The following is a 19,552-nucleotide window of genomic DNA, read 5'->3' as shown; positions in this document are numbered from 1 at the left end:
CCGAAACCTTTATTGATCTTAGGAAAAAAATAAAATGCATAGATAAATCGGTAATTCAATAAAGGCAAGACATATATGAAAATAAAATGGAGTACATGGAATTTTTTTAATTTGATATTTTATCAGAAACAGCGCCAACTTTGTTCATAGGTTGTTACTGGTATTGCAACTGCTATCCATTCAAGTAAATATGACTGAGCTGAGTTGTAATGCCACAATTTCCAATTACAGTGAGTATGGAAAGTATTCAGGCCCCTTTAAATTTTTCACTCTTTTTTTCATTGCAGCCATTTGGTAAATTCAAAAAAGTTCATTTTTTTCTCATTAATGTACACTCTGCACCCCATTTTGACGGAAAAAAACAGAAATGTAGAAATTTTTGAAAATGTATTAAAAAGAAAAACTTAAATATCACATGGCCATAAGTATTCAGACCCTTTGCTCAGTACTGAGTAGATGCTCCCTTTTGAGCTAGTACAACCATGAGTCTTCTTGGAAATGATGCAACAAGTTTTTCACACCTGGATTTGGGGATCCTCTGTCATTCTTCCTTGCAGATCATCTCCAGTTTCATCAGGTTGGATGGTGAACGTTGGTGGACAGCCATTTTCAGGTCTCTCCAGTGATGCTCAATTGGGTTTAGGTCAGAGCTCTGGCTGGGCCAGTCAAGAATGGTCACAGAGTTGTTCTGAAGCCACTCCTTTGTTATTTTAACTGTGTGCTTAGGGTCATTGTCTTGTTGGAAGGTGAACCTTCGGCCAAATCTGAGGTCCAAAGAAGTCTGGAAGAGGTTTTCATCCAGGATATCTCTGTACTTGGCCGCATTCATGTTTCCTTCAATTGCAATCAGTCTTCCTGTCCCTGCAGCTGAAAAACACCCCCATAGCATGATGCTGCCACCACGTTTCACAGTTGGGATTGTATTGGGCAGGTGATGAGCGGTGTCTGGTTTTCTCCACACATACCACTTAGAATTATCACCAAAAAGTTCTATATTCATCTCATGAGACCAGAGAATTTTATTTCTCATAGTCTTGGAGTCCTTCATGTCTTTTTTAGTAAACTCTTTGCGAGCTTTCGTATGTTTGGCACCGAAGAGAGGCTTCCGTCGAGCCACTCTGCCATAAAGGCCTGACTGGTGGAGGGCTGCAGCGATAGTTGACTTTGTGAAACTTTCTCCCATCTCCCTACTACATCTGTAGAGCTCAGCCACAGTGATCTTGGGGTTCTTCTTTACCGCTCTCACCAAGGCTCTTCTCGCATGATTGCTCAGCTTGGCTGGATGGCCAGGTCTAGGAAAACTTCTGCTGGTCCCAAACTTCTTCCACTTAAGGATTATGGAGGCCACTGTGCTCTTAGGAACCTTGAGTACAGCAGAAATTATTTTGTAACTTTGGCCAGATCTGTGCCTTGCCACAATTCTGTCTCTGAGCTCCTTGGCCAGTTCCTTTGACCTCATGATTCTCATTTGGTCTGACATGTACTGTGAGCTGTGAGCTCTTATATAGACAGGTGTGTGCCTTTACAAATCAAGCCCTATCAGTTCAATTAAACACAGCTGGACTCCAATGAAGGAGTAGAACCATCTCAAGGAGGATCACAAGGAAATGGACAGCATGTGACTTCAATATGAGTGTCTGAGCAAAGGGTCTGAATACTTATGACCATGTGATATTTCAGTTTTTCTTTTTTAATAAATTTGCAAAAAATTCTACATTTCAGTTTTTTTTCAGTCAAGATGGGGTGCAGAGTGTGCGAAAAAAAATGAACCTTTTTGAATTTACCAAATGGCTGCAATGAAACAGAGTGAAAATTTTAAATGGGTCTGAATGCTTTCCGTACTTATTTTCACATCACTTCAAATTTATTTGATGGAAAAACATGAACATGATTTTTTACCCGCTTGATCCAACCTCCAATGTGCGAGTTGTCGTAAGTGACATCACATACATAAATAGTCTAGTGAAAACTTGCTTCCAGTGCATGTGTTTGGCCCTTACTCAAATTTACAAGTTGTCGTAAGTGACATCACATACATAAAAAGTCTAGTGAAAACTTGCTTACAGCGCGCATTCTTAGCCTTTCCTCCAATGTGCAATTTGTCATAAGTGACATCACATAAACAGGCTAATGAAAACTTGCTTACAGTTTATGTGTAATTCAAACAGTGAAGAAGTGTACGCTACATTACTTATGATGAGACGTAAATTCAGGGAAGACACACTCAGAGTAAAATCATAAGCATGTGATTGGGCATGTCGCTGGAAGAAGAAGGCAAGTGTCATGTAACCACAGTGAGAAAGGTAGACTTATGGGGACATTATTTATTATTTTTTTTATAATTTTATAATTATATTACAAAAATACAAAAAATAAACACTTTGTCCTGGATAACACCTTTAAACAGGGTTGTCCAAACTTTTGGCATCTGTGGCAAGAAGAGTTGTCTTGGGCCACACATGAAATACACAAACAGTAACAAATGTTGATGAGCAAAAAATTGGTCCATGCATAATTTGCATGATATCCACCACCACAGGTAACAAAAAATTCCTCACATTATAATCCTAATTATACAGAAAGCCATTTGGAGCACACTTTAAAATTGTCGAGCAGTCCCTAAGTTTGCTACTACTAATATAGAAAATGTACAGTACATATCTAAGTAGTAAACCACTACACTGCAGCTGATGTATACATGACATTGGAAACACAGAGACTGCTGTATACATGACATAGGATACAGTGAGACTAATATATATACTGTACATCACATACATATATATATACAGTATATATATACACTCACTGGCCACTTTATTAGGTACACCTGTCCAACTGTGTGTTAAGACTTAATTTCTAATCAGCCAATCACATGGCGGCAACTCAGTGCATTTAGGCATGTAGACATGGTCAAGACAATCTCCTGCAGTTCAAACCGAGCATCAGTATGGGGAAGAAAGGTGATTTGAGTGCCTTTGAACGTGGCATGATTGTTGGTGCCAGAAGGGCTGGTCTGAGAATTTCAGAAACTGCTGATCTACTGGGATTTTCACGCACAACCATCTCTAGGGTTTACAGAGAATGGTCCGAAAAAGAAAAAAAATCCAGTGAGCGGCAGTTCTGTGGCCGGAAATGCCATGTTGATGCCAGAGGTCAGAGGAGAATGGGCAGACTGGTTCGAGCTGATAGAAAGGCAACAGTGACTCAAATTGCCACCCGTTACAACCAAGGTAGGCAGAAGAGCATCTCTGAACGCACAGTGCGTCGAACTTTGAGGCAGATGGGCTACAGCAGCAGAAGACCACACTGGGTACCACTCCTCTCAGCTAAGAACAGGAAACTGAGGCTAAAATTTGCACAAGCTCATCGAAATTGGACAGTAGAAGATTGGAAAAACGTTGCCTGGTCTGATGAGTCTCGATTTCTGCTGCGACATTCGGATGGTAGGGTCAGAATTTGGCGTAAACAACATGAAAGCATGGATCCATCCTGCCTTGTATCAACGGTTCAGGCTGGTGGTGGTGGTGTCATGGTGTGGGGAATTTTTTCTGGGCACTCTTTGGGCCCCTTGGTACCAATTGAGCATCGTTGCAACGCCACAGCCTACCTGAGTATTGTTGCTGACCATGTCCATCCCTTTATGACCACAATGTACCCAACATCTGATGGCTACTTTCAGCAGGATAATGCGCCATGTCATAAAGCTCGAATCATCTCAGATTGGTTTCTTGAACATGACAATGAGTTTACTGTACTCAAATGGCCTCCTCAGTCACCAGATCTCAATCCAATAGAGCATCTTTGGGATGTGGTGGAACGGGAGATTCGCATCAGGGATGTGCAGCCGACAAATCTGCGCCAACTGTGTGATGCCATCATGTCAATATGGTCCAAAATCTCTGAGGAATGCTTCCAGCACCTTGTTGAATCTCTGCCACGAAGAATTGAGGCAGTTCTGAAGGCAAAAGGGGGTCCAACCCCTTACTAGCATGGTGTACCTACTAAAGTGGCCAGTGAGTGTATATGTAAACATCAGTCTCAGTGTATTCTATCACACAGGAGACACTCCCACTCCAGTATATACACACGTGGTCAAAATTGTTGGTGCCCATCATTTAATGACAGAAAAACCCACAATGATGACAGAAATAACTTGAATCTGACAGTAGTAGTAGTAATAAATCAAAAATCTATGAAAATGAACAAATGAAAGTCAGACATTGTTTTTCAACCATGCTTCCACAGAATTAAAAAAAAAATAAAACTCATGAAGTAGGCCTGGACAGAAATGATGGTACTGTTAACGTAATATTATGTTGCACACCTTTTCAGGCAATCACTGCAATCAAACGATTCCTGTAACTGTCAATGGGACTTCTGCACCTCTCGACAGGTATTTCGGCCCACTCCTCAAGAGCAAACTGCTCCTTTTGTCTCGTGTTTGAAGGTTGCCTTTTCCAGACGGCATGTTTCAGCTCTTTTCAAAGATGTTCAATAGGATTTTGGTCAGGGCTCATAGAAGGCCCTTTCAGAATACTCCAATCTTTTCCTCTTAGCCATTCTTGGGTGTTTTTAGCTGTGCGTTTTGGGTCATTATCCTGTCGCAAGACCCATGACCTGCGACTGAGACCAAGCTTTCTGACACTCTGCAGCACATTTCTCTATAGAATTCCTTGATAGTCTTGAGATTTCATTGTACCCTGCACAGATTCTAGACACCCTGTGCCAGATGCAGCAAAGCAGCCCCAGAACATAACAGGACCTCCTCCATGTTTCACAGTATGGACAGTGTTCCTTATTGATATGCTTGATTTTTCCATCTGTGAACATAGATCTGATGCGCCTTGCCAAAAAGTTCATTTTTGTCTCATCTGTCCATAGGACATTCTCCCAGAAGCTTTGTGGCTTGTCAACGTGTAGTTTGGGAAATTCCAGTCTGGCTTTTTCATGACTTTTTTTCAACAATGGTGTCCTCCTTGGTCATCTCCCATGAAGTCCACTTTGGCTCATACAACGATGGATGGTGCGATCTGACACTGATATTCTTTGAGCTTCAAGTTCACCTTTAATCTATTTAGAGGTTTTTCTGGGCTCTTTTGTTATCATTGGTATTATCCGCCTCTTTGATTTGTCATCAATTTGCATGCTGCGGCCAAGTCCAGGGAGGTTGGCTACAGACCCGTGGAGCGTAAATTTCTGAATAATATGTGCAACTGTAGTCACAGGAACATCAAGCTGCTTGGAGATGGTCTTATAACTTTTACCTTTAACATGTTTGTCTACAATTTTCTTTCTAATCTCCTGAGACAACTCTTTCCTTTGCTTTCTCTGGTCCATGTTGAGTGTGATACACACCATGTCACCAAACAGCACAGTGAGTATCTGTAGCCCTCTATACAGGCCACTCACTGATTCCAAGATTGTAGACACCTGTGATGCTAATTAGTGGACACACCTTGATTTAACATGTCCCATTTGACACATTATTTTCAGGGGCACCATCATTTCTGTCCAGGCCTATTTCATGAGTTTTTTTAAAAAAAAAATTCTGTGGAAGCATGGCTGAAAAGCAATGTCTGATTTTCATTTGTTCATTTACATAGATTTTTTATTCATTATTACGTTTGTGAGATTCAAGTTTTTTCTGTGACCATTGTGGGTTTTTCTGTCATTAAGCGAGCGGTACTAACAATTTTGACCACGTGTGTGTATGTATATGCAGTATATATACAGTGGGGAAAAAAAGTATTTAGTCAGTCAGCAATAGTGCAAGTTCCACCACTTAAAAAGATGAGAGGCGTCTGTAATTTACATCATAGGTAGACCTCAACTATGGGAGACAAACTGAGAAAAAAAAATCCAGAAAATCACATTGTCTGTTTTTTTTTCATTTTATTTGCATATTATGGTGGAAAATAAGTATTTGGTCAGAAACAAGCAATCAAGATTTCTGGCTCTCACAGACCTGTAACTTCTTCTTTAAGAGTCTCCTCTTTCCTCCACTCATTACCTGTAGTAATGGCACCTGTTTAAACTTGTTATCAGTATAAAAAGACACCTGTGCACACCCTCAAACAGTCTGACTCCAAACTCCACTATGGTGAAGACCAAAGAGCTGTCAAAGGACACCAGAAACAAAATTGTAGCCCTGCACCAGGCTGGGAAGACTAAATCTGCAATAGCCAACCAGCTTGGAGTGAAGAAATCAACTGTGGGAGCAATAATTAGAAAATGGAAGACATACAAGACCACTGATAATCTCCCTCGATCTGGTGCTCCACGCAAAATCCCACCCCGTGGGGTCAGAATGATCACAAGAACGGTGAGCAAAAATCCCAGAACCACGCGGGGGGACCTAGTGAATGAACTGCAGAGAGCTGGGACCAATGTAACAAGGCCTACCATAAGTAACACACTACGCCACCATGGACTCAGATCCTGCAGTGCCAGACGTGTCCCACTGATAAGCCTGTACATGTCCGGGCCCATCTGAAGTTTGCTAGAGAGCATTTGGATGATCCAGAGGAGTTTTGGGAGAATGTCCTATGGTCTGATGAAACCAAACTGGAACTGTTTGGTAGAAACACAACTTGTCGTGTTTGGAGGAAAAAGAATACTGAGTTGCATCCATCAAACACCATACCTACTGTAAAGCATGGTGGTGGAAACATCATGCTTTGGGGCTGTTTCTCTGCAAAGCGGCCAGGACGACTGATCCGGGTACATGAAAGAATGAATGGGGCCATGTATCGTGAGATTTTGAGAGCAAACCTCCTTCCATCAGCAAGGGCATTGAAGATGAAACGTGGCTGGGTCTTTCAACATGACAATGATCCAAAGCACACCGCCAGGGCAACGAAGGAGTGGCTTCGTAAGAAGCATTTCAAGGTCCTGGAGTGGCCTAGCCAGTCTCCAGATCTCTACCCTATAGAAAACCTTTGGAGGGAGTTGAAAGTCCGTGTTGCCAAGCGAAAAGCCAAAAACATCACTGCTCTAGAGGAGATCTGCATGGAGGAATGGGCCAACATACCAACAACAGTGTGTGGCAACCTTGTGAAGACTTACAGAAAACGTTTGACCTCTGTCATTGCCAACAAAGGATATATCACAAAGTATTGAGATGAAATTTTGTTTCTGACCAAATACTTATTTTCTACCATAATATGCAAATAAAATGAAAAAAAAAACAGACAATGTGATTTTCTGGATTTTTTTTCTCAGTTTGTCTCCCATAGTTGAGGTCTACCTATGATGTAAATTACAGAGGCCTCTCATCTTTTTAAGTGGTGGAACTTGCACTATTGCTGACTGACTAAATACTTTTTTTCCCCACTGTATATTGCATTAGATATACAGAGACTGCTGTATACGTTACATAGGATACACTGAGAGGATATTGTATTCCTCACATAGGATACACTGAGACTCTACTGTATATACACCACATAGGGTACATACAGACTGCTATATATAAGTCACATTATCTAACATACACAGAGGCTGCTCTATATAAATCACAGAATACACTGGGACTGCTGTATATATCTCATAAAGGAGACAGAGACTGCTGTGTACTTATATCATGTAGGATATACTGAGACTCCGGTACACATCTATATCCCGTATGATGCAATGAGACTGCTGTATATATGTGGGGAAGGTGACTTGACGGACAGACTTGACTGGAAGTAGGAGGGGACGGTTGGTGCACTATGGACGGAGATTGACAAGGACAGCAGGGTGATAGCTGGGAAAGACAGACAAGAGAGTGCAGTACCTAGAAATGACCACAAGATGGCAGGGGGAGTAGTTCAGGTCTCAACAGCAGCTTAGGGCTTGGGAAATGCTTAGTCATAGGGGGCAGGGAGATAGGAACCCAGGAGGGGAATTCTCAGTGAGAGAGGGGATAAATAGGACTGGTTGGCGTTCCAGGTAGGCTAGTCCCGGGAGGAGCTCGGCAGAAGATGGAGAACAGTGAAGAGCTCAACTAGGGGACTGACAGGAAAGAGACAGTCAGGGGGGTGGCCCTGACCCAACGGACCGCAGGACAGGCGAGGCCCCGGGGGTACCGATTGGACGATGACCTCAAGCAGGTGAAGCGCTGGCGGTAGATTGGTCTAGGACAGCCCCAGTGAAAGATCCGCGAGGGACGTTACTTCGACTGGAGGAAAGGTGCAGGTACCCGGGCCTGGAGATGGAGAACTGTAAAGAGACTGCGGTGCGTGGTTGTGGTCGTCAGGAGGATGACGAATAAATCCGGAACTGTTACAACTGAACTCTGCCTCCGCCTTGTCCTTGTTTCCCCTGGTGTCTGTGTCGTCCAGACGTGGTAAGCAGTGGACCATCCCCCAATCCTGGCCCCCACCACATATACATCACATGGATTACATTGAGGCTGCTCTGAATAAATCACATATGATATTCTGAGACTCTACTGTATATACAACACATAGGGTATATAAATCACATAGGATACACTGAGTCTGCTGTTTATATATCACATAGGGTACACTGAGACTATACTGTATACATCCCATAGTATACAATGAGACTGATGTATAGATCACATAGGATACACTGAGACTGATGGATATACACTCACCTAGAACCTGGAGATGGGGAAAATCACAGGCCGTAGGTGATGATGGGAGAAGGACAGATGGGCAGCGCACACTAACTCCACCCTCAGAAAAGTCCTTACTTAATCCATCCTTGTTTGTACTGCAGCTGCGTTTAGTTTTGAATGCTGCCTGTGTGCAGAGCTGGTGCAGGATAGGGGCATGACGTCACAGCTCGTATGATTCAAGATAAGCTGTGGTGTTCTTTATGCCAGAATCCTCTGGATCAACATGTTAGGGCAAGTTAGGATAGGATATGGGTTGAACAAGATGGACTTAAAGTCTTCCTTCAGCCTTAATAATTATGTTGCTATCTTACTCCAGTCAGATCATCAATGGGTAGAATAGGCAGGTAATTATAAGTTACATACTGATTAGTTTGTGACCTCATAGAGAAAAAACAAAGACACAAAGAACCCCCTTAACACTGATTCTTGGGAGAGCTATTAGAGAGTAAAGTACTGAGTCAGTAGTTCCAGCAAGTCACTGATAGTTTGACTAGAAAGGTGACAGAGAACCTGTGTTGAGGACTTTGACTAGCAAAATCTCCCTGCATTAACAGTCCATGATAGCAAGGTTTCCTTGCATTCTGATTGAAAGACTTGGCGAGTGTCTTCGTTTTGCATCTTAAAAGACAACCCCTTTAAAGCCCAGATTTCGGAATCGTAATCCCCAAGTGCAGTAAAATATTCAACACTTGAAACTTATAACCAGTAGTGTAGCTACTGGGGAATAGGGGGGGGGGACAGAGGGGTCAATCTGAGGGGCTATATTACTGGTAATATCTGCGTGTGCAGCGTGCCCATTCAGTTACACTCTGCGGTAGAGCAAGTAGGCTCAATCTCCCTGTTCTGCCACCCAGCCGCTATTGACCGGGGAGCATCACGCACCCTCTCCAATCATTCCTCATCTGCATCTGACTTCACTGATGCAGATACTGACAGCGGGTGCGATCACTACATGGCGCCAACTGTGCTGAGATGTGCTTGTGCTTGGAGCAGAGGGGGAACGAGGAGGAAAGGTGAGTATCGTTTTTTTTTTTGTCATGACTCAGGACGGGGTTTTCGCTCCCTTCCTGGTCAGGTAGGGGTTAATCTTGTTTAGCCTCCCCTTGGTTCTGGAAGGGCTATTTAGGTCTGCTTCTGGTCTGGTTGTGTGGCAGTAATACTTCAGCCTCCCCTACTTGAGTTGCTGACCCAGGTTATCATTCTGATATCATTGTGCCTCTGAATGTTTGTGTTTTCCAGTGTATGCCCCGGCTAGGACTCTGTTTCTGCTTCAGTCTCTAGATTCGGTACTGCTCCATACTCTTTGGTTCTGACTCCCGGCTCTGTCCCTGACCACTCTCTGTCTTTCCCTTTGGACCCGCTCTCCCGCCTGGCTACCGACCTCGACTTGTCCCCCACCATCCTTCTGTCTCCTCCTTGGCTACTACTCGTCTTCCTGGCTTCTGACCTCGGCTTGCCTGACTGCATATCCAGTGCTCACTCAGCTGTCAGCTCCCGTCCGTTCATGGAGCTCAGCTCCGCCCCCTGGTAACTCCCCGGCTGTCACATCATCTGCCAGGTCCCGCTCCGATTGTACCTCGCACACTACGGTGTCCGTGCATCCCCTGGCTGTCCTGTGTCTCATGTGCAGCGACTCCTAGAAAGACACACAGTGTGCATATGTGTCTTTACATTTTTTATGGGGAGTGCATTATACTATATAAAGGCCTATGGGGAATGCATTATACTATATGGAGGCTATATACATACACCAACAGTGGCTAAGCATTGGGCTATCAATAGGATAAGGAATTTGTGCAGGTTGAGAATAGATGAGGCCGTTGTGGAAATGTGAGAAGCCAAATGTGACTTTGTAGTGATCTCTTCAGCCGCGTCCTTGCTGGAAGAAGTTGTCATGTCGATCTGGGCCAGATGGGAAAGATGGTAACAGTGCACGACTCCATCAGAAAGACCATCGTTTGTAAGTCACTATTTATAACTGTACTGTAACCTCCTATATGTTCTGCTGGACTGGTATCTTCCACTATATGGTCACCATATGGCAGAAATGTCAGTGTTGGTCTTTGTATAGATTTTATTTTCAGTAACAGCCTGCACACCTGCTGAGGTTCTTCTACATCTACTATTAGGGTGAGCCACCATAGTTATAATTAGGGTTACCTGGTTAGGGGCCCACTTAGAAGTTTTGCACACACTGAATGAAAACCCTAGCTTCGCTTATGCTACAGACATTGTAACCACTGCAGTTCAGGAACTTTCAGAACATGAGAACATGCATAGTCAACGTCTTAGTAAACTCAATTTATGCTAATGGTTTATATAGCATATAGCAAATACCAAATTATTGTGATTCTTAAGAAATAAAAGTACTTACCTGTCGTCTGGAGGATATTGTGTTATTGGAGCATCTACTGGATAACTTGGAGTGGTAGACCTTGTTTTGATGAGTCGAGTCATTTCTCCAGGTCTTTGAGTTTTCCTTTGGATCAGATGGTATGGGGTTTAGAAATAAAATTCTTGCGATAAGTCCATAAAGCACAGTTGCTAATGTCATTGGTACGGCATAAAATATACCAAAATCTATCAAATAGATTGGAGAATAGTAACTCCGGTCAACTTTGTAGCCGCAACTCACTACAGTAGCATCTCTGTAGACAGTCGTGTTGAGGTCGAGTAGAAAAAACCACATCATGCAGTAAAGTGAGGTAAAGACCCAAACAAACACGATTATCTTCTTCGCTCTGGAAATAGTGCATAGAAATTGAGCTTTGATCGGATGGCAGATTGCAAGGTATCTTTCAATGGTGAAAGCAGTGATAGAACAAGATGAAGCATTAATACCCAAATACTGGAGGAAAGTTATGCACAGACATCCCATATATCCATAGACCCAGGAGCCATAGACACTGTCGGTGATGTTGGGAAGTCCTGCTGCCACCAGGACCATTAGATCGGCAATTGCGAGGCTTACAAGATAACAGTTGGTTGGAGTCCTCATGTGCTTAGTCCTAAGAACTACCAGAACCACCATGATGTTGCCAACAATCCCAAGTCCACAGATTACAACCACCAGAAAAATAGTGACCACTTGGTACTCCACACTGTTCCATTCTGGGTCTTGGAATACTGAGTTATTCAGGTCAGTGAAATTCTGGTTTTCCATGTTCAAAACGATAGCGAAGCCTTGAGGTATAAACACGGCTTTGTTACATCATCTTAAAGTAATACTTCATCCAAAATTTTCCTATGGGGAAAAACGATCAATATATATTATTATCGGAATATAACATGGAACAATGTGATCGCTTAGGCCTCTTTCACACTTCAGTTTTTTACAATCAGTCACAATCCGCCAGGTTTTGAAAAAAAAACGATCCTCAATTTTCTTTTGAGGATCCGTTTTTTTCCCCATTGATTTTCATTAATGGCGGATTGTGACGGATTGCTGTCCGTTGTATCCATTTTTTTTGAGGATCCACCAAAAGTTTCTGTCCGTCACCATCCTCAAAGATTTCAAAACGGAGCTTGCAACGTTTTTTTCTCTGGCGGATCCTCCAGACACTCATTTAACCCGAAATTCTTTCTGGGTGCTGGACAAAAAAAAATTCTCTCTCTCTCTCTCTCTCTCTCTCTCTCAAAACGGATCCTGTGGCATCCGTTCACATCAGTTGAGAACGGATCCGCTTGTCTGACTTTTTGGCGGATTTGAACTGATGCAAAAAACTGAAGTGTGAAAGAGGCCTTATCTGGCCGAGGAGAGATCAGTTTCGATATTGTACTTATAGTTACAAATGTTTGCATTTTTTCCCTGCTTCAGCTCATTTGCACCACAAAGGAGATTTTTTTCTCTATTTTCCAGTTTGTATTGTTACTTCCCCACAGACAGTCACCATGGCCATCTAAAAACAGCCACAAAGGATGTCACTATGGACAATATGTTATTTTGGTGTTAACTAGACAATGGAGGGACAGAGACGGAGCAAAAATTGATAGAGACCAAGAAGGGCCAGTAGTGGGTCAAGTAAAATACAGAGCGCATTTATGAATATTGAGGACCTTTTCGTTGGAATTGTTAGATTAGAAACACTTTTAACTCTGTAAAAGTGTAATGTATTGTGTTATTGTTTAGCTTTTTTCCTTTCCCTTGTGCTGTGAAACATCAGCATTGATGGCTGAATGTCAGGATGTACCATCAGTGTATGACCATTGAGGGACTGACCAACTTTTGATCAAGTAGGGACTGACTCTCTGGGACATCCCAATTGACAGCATGAAAGGATGAGCTACAGTACCAGACACTGCCATCTTTTATGTATAAGAATATAGTGATAGACATGCTGGGGTTGCGATGGGCCTTCAATGTTTAAGTCCTAGAGCGCTCCTTTCAGTCCTGGTCTGAAATCCTACCAAGAAAAACCTATGAATTGTGTATACGTCCTTCCAGTGTTGGCATACATTTCCTCTAAAGGCTTGCTCACATTAGAGTCTAATTCGGAGCACTGCATTACGAGAAAACATCACATTGCACTCTGACCAATGATATACAATGATTCAGTTCTCATGTGCATGTTTTTTCTCTGCTTGGATCAGACTGCGAGAATCAGATCGCACTCACCAATGCAAGTCAATGGGTGCGAGAAAAAAATAGCGCAGCACACGGACCATGCACATGCCGTCCAGTTTTTACGCACACATCTCAAAAGAAATCTGACATTTCATCAGCCAAGTACAGTAAACTTACAGCCTGACGTGTCAGAATAGAATATATAGAAAGATGTCAGTGAGATATATGTATAATCAGTGCTTTGCGTGTGTAGTTTTCTGAAGTTGTGTTTAGCTAATAAATAATTAAATACATTTTTTAAAAATGGTGTGGGGACCCCCTTATTTTTATTAACCAGCTCAGGGAAAGTACACAGCTGTGAGCTGGTGTTATAATTCTGGGAAGGGGCCAATATCCAACCAATATTCAACCTATTAATATCAGCTCACAGCTTCCAAACAGAAAACTCTAGCACTACAGAGTGCTACTTTATTTGTTAGTTACTGTATGTAGAGAGATGGCTACTTTTAGTTTGCACCTGTACACACCAGTTTTCTGCTTGGAAGTGACTACTCATGAGCGAGTATACTCGTTACTCAAGATTTCCAGAGCATGCTCGGGTGATCTCCGAGTATTTGGGCGTGCTCGGAGATTTAGTTTCTGTCGCCGTAGCTGCATGATTTGCGGCTGCTAGACAGCCTGAATACTTGTGGAGATCTCCTAACAGACAGGCAACCTCCACATGTATTCAGGCTGGCTAGCAGCTGCAAATCATGCAGCTACGGTGACAGAAACTAAATCTCCGAGCACGCCCAAATATTCGGAGATCACCCGAGCATGTTCGGGAAAACCCGAGCAACGAGTATACTCGCTCATCACAGTCAGTCTTTTGTTATTTATATATTGGCTCTATGACCGAGCTCTCCACCCATCAGTCCGTGACAGCTTCATGGATTTCTATGATGTTGTTACGCTTGGGTCGGGAGAGTTGCGGCCAGTCCTTGCACTGCAGTCCGATCTTGGATCAATTTGCATGGACATCTACATGAGCAGTAAGACTGATGCACATGTTTATAGCAGTATTTACCAAAAATTGTGGAAACCACAGTAGAAAAATGCGACCATAGATCCATAATAATAAAATTACTTCTCTTTATTAAATTATGAACAAGACAGGACAAAAAATGGGGAACTGTGCAAAGGATAATCAAAAAAGTGCAATAGTATAAATGCTCATACAAGCAGGACCTACCCCAGTCAGCCTGAACCATCATATACCGAGATAAATGCATATATTTCCTGTATTAAAACTCCATATAAGGAGCATTATATATCTTACATAAAGAGGGAAACAATGCCCATAATCTATCATACAGGATAAATCTATACATTATCCCCAAAGGAGGTAACTAAAGGGGTTAACAAGATTAATAATGCTACCCTCGGGCCATATAAAACACATCTTACATATATAGAAAGACGGAAGATGGTGCAGCAAACAATACCAGTGCTGCACCGGCAGGCAAATCACCCGCCCTAGAAAGTAAAGACCCAAAACTGTTACCTTAATGAGGCTCCAGGATGACCGGGAGGACCGCTCGTTTCCCCGACGCGCGTTTCGGAGCAATAAGCTCCTTCCTCAGGGGAGCTTATTGCTCCGAAACGCGCGTCGGGGAAACGAGCGGTCCTCCCGGTCATCCTGGAGCCTCATTAAGGTAACAGTTTTGGGTCTTTACTTTCTAGGGCGGGTGATTTGCCTGCCTGTGCAGCACTGGTATTGTTTGCTGCACCATCTTCCGTCTTTCTATATATGTAAGATGTGTTTTATATGGCCCGAGGGTAGCATTATTAATCTTGTTAACCCCTTTAGTTACCTCCTTTGGGGATAATGTATAGATTTATCCTGTATGATAGATTATGGGCATTGTTTCCCTCTTTATGTAAGATATATAATGCTCCTTATATGGAGTTTTAATACAGGAAATATATGCATTTATCTCGGTATATGATGGTTCAGGCTGACTGGGGTAGGTCCTGCTTGTATGAGCATTTATACTATTGCACTTTTTTGATTGTCCTTTGCACAGTTCCCCATTTTTTGTCCTGTCTTGTTCATAATTTAATAAAGAGAAGTAATTTTATTATTATGGATCTATGGTCGCATTTTTCTACTGTGGTTTCCACAATTTTTGGTGTACATATCAGCGATTGATTCTAGTTTGTCCAAACAGAGTGACACCTATAAGGAGTGATATATAATATATTTAGGATGCGGCTCTGTACCGTTGCTATTATAAGCAGTATTTACCAGAAGATTATCATTATGGCTTTAGGAAAATACTTTTTTTTTTATATATAAAAGATTTCCTTTAGTGATGAAGAATACATAGGAGGACAATGAAGGAAAGGTCCCGGAGAATGTAGATCTAATGGAGCAAATTTACTTTCATGCCTAATATTTAGACAGTACAAGCTTAGAATAGACAGTCTGAAAATGTGCCCTTGATTCCCAAAAAAAAATTTCAGGAAGCCTCATCCATCCTTCAGGCTGAAGCTGCAAGTTTCTCCTATTTGAGGAAAGTTACCGCGTTCTATTCCTTATCTAAATATGGATATAGGGTGCGCAAACTTGATAGTACATTCGGTATTAGGAACGTGCTTAACTAGCAATTTCCGAACATCTAACTATTGAAATCGCTTTCTGCCAAGCAATGCCAATTCTTGGAGTCCCGAATCATCCATCAGCAGGACACATGCTCCATTAGACTGCTGAGCCAGCCATAACCTACTGACATGAATGGTGACAGCCTGTGTCAGCACCCTATATACTAGCCTGTGCTAGTATATACTGACAGCTCCTACAGGGCTTGTGTGAGAGGAAAGATATATGGTATGTAGCAGAGCTGATTCTGTCATTTGCCAGTGCCCATAACATCTCAGGAGGACTCGTCGTGAGGCGTGTGGTGGTGGTGGAGTGGTGCCAGCCAGAAGATACCAGAGTTTCCAAAAGTGATCCACTCCTGCAGGCTTACCTGTAGCGAATGGAAAACTCAGCTCTGCTGCATTAACAACCTCAGCTAAGTTACAACTCTGTGAACATTGGGGAGGTGTTAGCTATGCAACTGCCTAATACTAGAATATGCTAATTGCCTCTTCAGAGAAAAAGAGAACTTGAACTCTATAGCGCCACCTGATGGTAGTAGCAATCCTACAAGTCACAATCAACCCTTTAACGAGTCTTGTAATATGACTTAGGATAAAAGCCAAATCAGAATGTCAATTTGCAGACATGGTGTTTCGAGCTATTGGCTCTCGTCAGTGCAAAGTATGAGAGCTGATTTGGCTAGAATAGTAATTTATCCAAAATCAGAAAGTCCTAAAATATGCACACAATAAAATGTGTAGCACATGTATATGATCTGACTGTTAATGCAACATACAGTTTTGACACAGGTCTATAATTTTTGGATGTTACATGGGATCTATAAGGCTACTCTCTCACGATGAGCTTTGGGTGCGTATTTTCAGAAAAATGCAAGTAACCTATTTTACCTAAAGGGTGCAGAAATGCATCAAAAACTCTCCAAAAGGTTAGTATGGGAACCTAGACCTGATATGATATCCATCATTAGGCTATTATGAATTAACATCAATATTAGGTCTTTAATGTCGGATATTATTTGAGAAGACTATTATATTTGTTCAGTAATGGCTAATATCTCATAGGAGGTTCGTAAGTTTAGATATTATGCAAATTGTAGATTTGCTAAATTATATATTAGGTCTATGATGATGAATGTTACATATATAATACTGAGCATTATAATATTATAATATGCTGGCTATTATTTTCTTATTTTTCTTATTTTTTTTGTCTTATAAGTTATACCTAATGCAGAGGTGCCACTCCAATTCTTACTTATCCTTACTAATACTAAATGTATAATCCTCCTAAATACAAAGTCCCATAAATCATTTTCTATCTAAACCTCTCAAGTAAAAGCATTGATAACCATCAAGATCTGAACTAAGTGATCAGCAACAGTTACAAATGACCTCCTACCTGTCCATGTCTCGGAATCCAAAGAGAGGAGTCAACTTCTTGGGATGTTCTCCAAGAGCTGAAGACAATACGATACCTCCTTGTCCTGGAGACAAAAATTACTTTCCAACTTTTTTTTCTTCTTGAATGAATTGTGTGGTGTCAAAGATACCAAAAGGAGGTAAGTAATAATTCAGTGCTGGTTATATGATGTCTCACAAGTTCCTCTGGAGCAGAAAAGATGAGGAGTGACCCATCTACTCCCAGCAGAACAGCAGAAGCACTTGGAGCAGATTTGTGATATAAGGTGGCTTTCTGGCAGATCTTAAGAAGCTGTGTAATTCATTTGATCACTACAGAGGCCAAAGGAATCAAACCCCATTGGCACACGTCTGAGAGTGATGAGGAATAGCTCCCTCCTCACCAGCCCCTTCCACTCCACATTCAGCATTCACCAGTCAAATGCAAGGATAATATAGGCAGCAAGAAGCGAGAACATCACAAATCACATCTAAGAAACCGCCTTGATTAATGCCAGGCTGCCTCTAAAAAAAAAAAAATCTGCTCCTGAGATTGAAAGAGAGATTTAGTACAAAGCCGTATATTCTGTAAATTCAGAATTTAGAATATCTACTGGTGGTGGTGAGCAAATACCACAATATACATAATAATATAGATTAGTAATGCAGAAAGAAACTAATACAAATAACTGTAGTAACAAGATGGCAAAAGATCAACAACACTAAAGAGCCTAAAATATTAGTACAATAAGGAGATAATACATATAATTATAGTAGCAAGATGTAAAAAAAAAACACAAAAAAGCATAAAATATTAGTAAAATTAGGAGCCAATGCAAATAATTACAGTAATACTGAAAAAAAATATAATAAAACATAAAATAATACAATAGGAAACTAATACAATAAACATAAGATATATAGTAATGCAGTAAGAAGCTAATACAAGAAAAACCCCAAAAACACAAAGGAGCATAACATATTAGTACAATAATGAACTAATACAGATAATTATAGTAATAATACAGAAAGAAAGAAACATAAAACAAAATAATAGTACAATATGAAAGTACAGTAATACGAGAAGTAATTATAATAATACTACAATAAACATATAAATAATACTGCAAGAACAACCCCCAAAACATAAGATAATAGATACTACAATAAGGAACTTATTAGAGATGAACGGAGATATCTGCAGAGTATCGTGCTCAAGTTGAATTTTCTGATACTTGCAGCTTCACGTGAATTCGAACATTTTGAGAACCAATTTGTGCTTTGCAAAAAAGCATTCACCACACTGCTGAAGTATCATAGAGCTGGCAATGGTCAGGCTCACCCAATAATGCCCTGCAGCTATCACGTCTAGCGGATTATCACACCTTATACGCTGGTGGACGGCACCAGGGCCATCACAGTTCAGCAGTTTCCAGTGGTGCACTGTTTGTATGGCAGAGTCGTTTTCCATCTCCACAATCACTGGGTAATTCTCTCCCTCTTGTAGAGTTAAGGTCTTATGGTCTGTGGGTCCTCTCTCTTTCTCTCGCCTGTAGAGTGTTAGCTCTTATGGTCAGTGGAATCCTCTCTCTTTCTCTCTCCTGTAGAGTGTAAGCTCTTATGGTCAGCGGGGTCCTCTCTCTCCTGTAGAATGTAAGCTATTATGGTCAGCGGAGTCCTCTCTTAAGTAGAGTGTAAGCTCTTATGGTCAGTGGGGTACTGTCTCCTGTAGACTGTAAGCTCTTATGGTCAGTGGGATTCTCTCTCTCTCCTGTAGAGTGTAAGCTCTTATGGTCAGTGGGATCCTCTCTCTCTCCTGTAGAGTGTAAGTTCTTATGGTTACTCTTCTGTAGACTGAAAAATTATGGTCAGTGGAGTCCTCTCTGTTCTCTCTCCTGTAGAGTGTACGCTATTATGGTCAGCGGAGTCCTCACTCCCTCTCCTATAGACTGTAAGTTCTTATGGTCAGTTGGATCCTCTCTCTCCTATAGAGTGTAAGCTCTTATGATCAGTGGGATCCTCTCTCTCCTGTAGAGTGTAAACTCTTATTGTCAGTGGGATCCTCTCTCTCTCCTGTAGAGTGTAAGCTCTTATGGTCAGCGGGGTCCTATCTCTTTCTCCTGTACAGTGTAATCTCTAATGTTCCTCAAGGTCCTCTCTCATCTGTAGAGTGTAAGCTCTTATGATCAGCGATGTTCTCTTTCTTGTACCCAATGTGTATTTTCACAAGCAATTACAAGCTTTCCAGTATTGAGATGCGCTCAAACTATTTGCCACAAATCTTATTTTTTTGGTAAAATTTGGCAAAACTGCTGACT

General features: G+C 41.7%; 1 protein-coding gene across 1 annotated transcript in view; it reads right to left on the bottom strand.

Annotated features, from left to right (window-relative positions):
• Positions 1-11,866, bottom strand: part of TRHR (thyrotropin releasing hormone receptor) — a 56,027-nt gene extending 44,161 nt beyond the window's left edge. Inside the window, exon 1 of the mRNA XM_073590190.1 lies at positions 11,004-11,866. Within this exon, the coding sequence (XP_073446291.1) occupies positions 11,004-11,792 (789 nt within the window). The 5' untranslated portion in view covers positions 11,793-11,866. The remainder of the gene's footprint in view (positions 1-11,003) is intronic.
• Between the last annotated feature and the right edge of the window lie 7,686 nt (positions 11,867-19,552).

This window comes from Dendrobates tinctorius, unplaced genomic scaffold (assembly GCF_039654945.1).
Source record: "Dendrobates tinctorius isolate UK_male_01 unplaced genomic scaffold, ASM3965494v1 ptg000116l, whole genome shotgun sequence".
NCBI classification, from domain to species: domain Eukaryota; kingdom Metazoa; phylum Chordata; class Amphibia; order Anura; family Dendrobatidae; genus Dendrobates; species Dendrobates tinctorius.
Note: the sequence above shows the minus strand (reverse complement) of the source record. Positions and strands in the feature narration are given on the sequence as shown.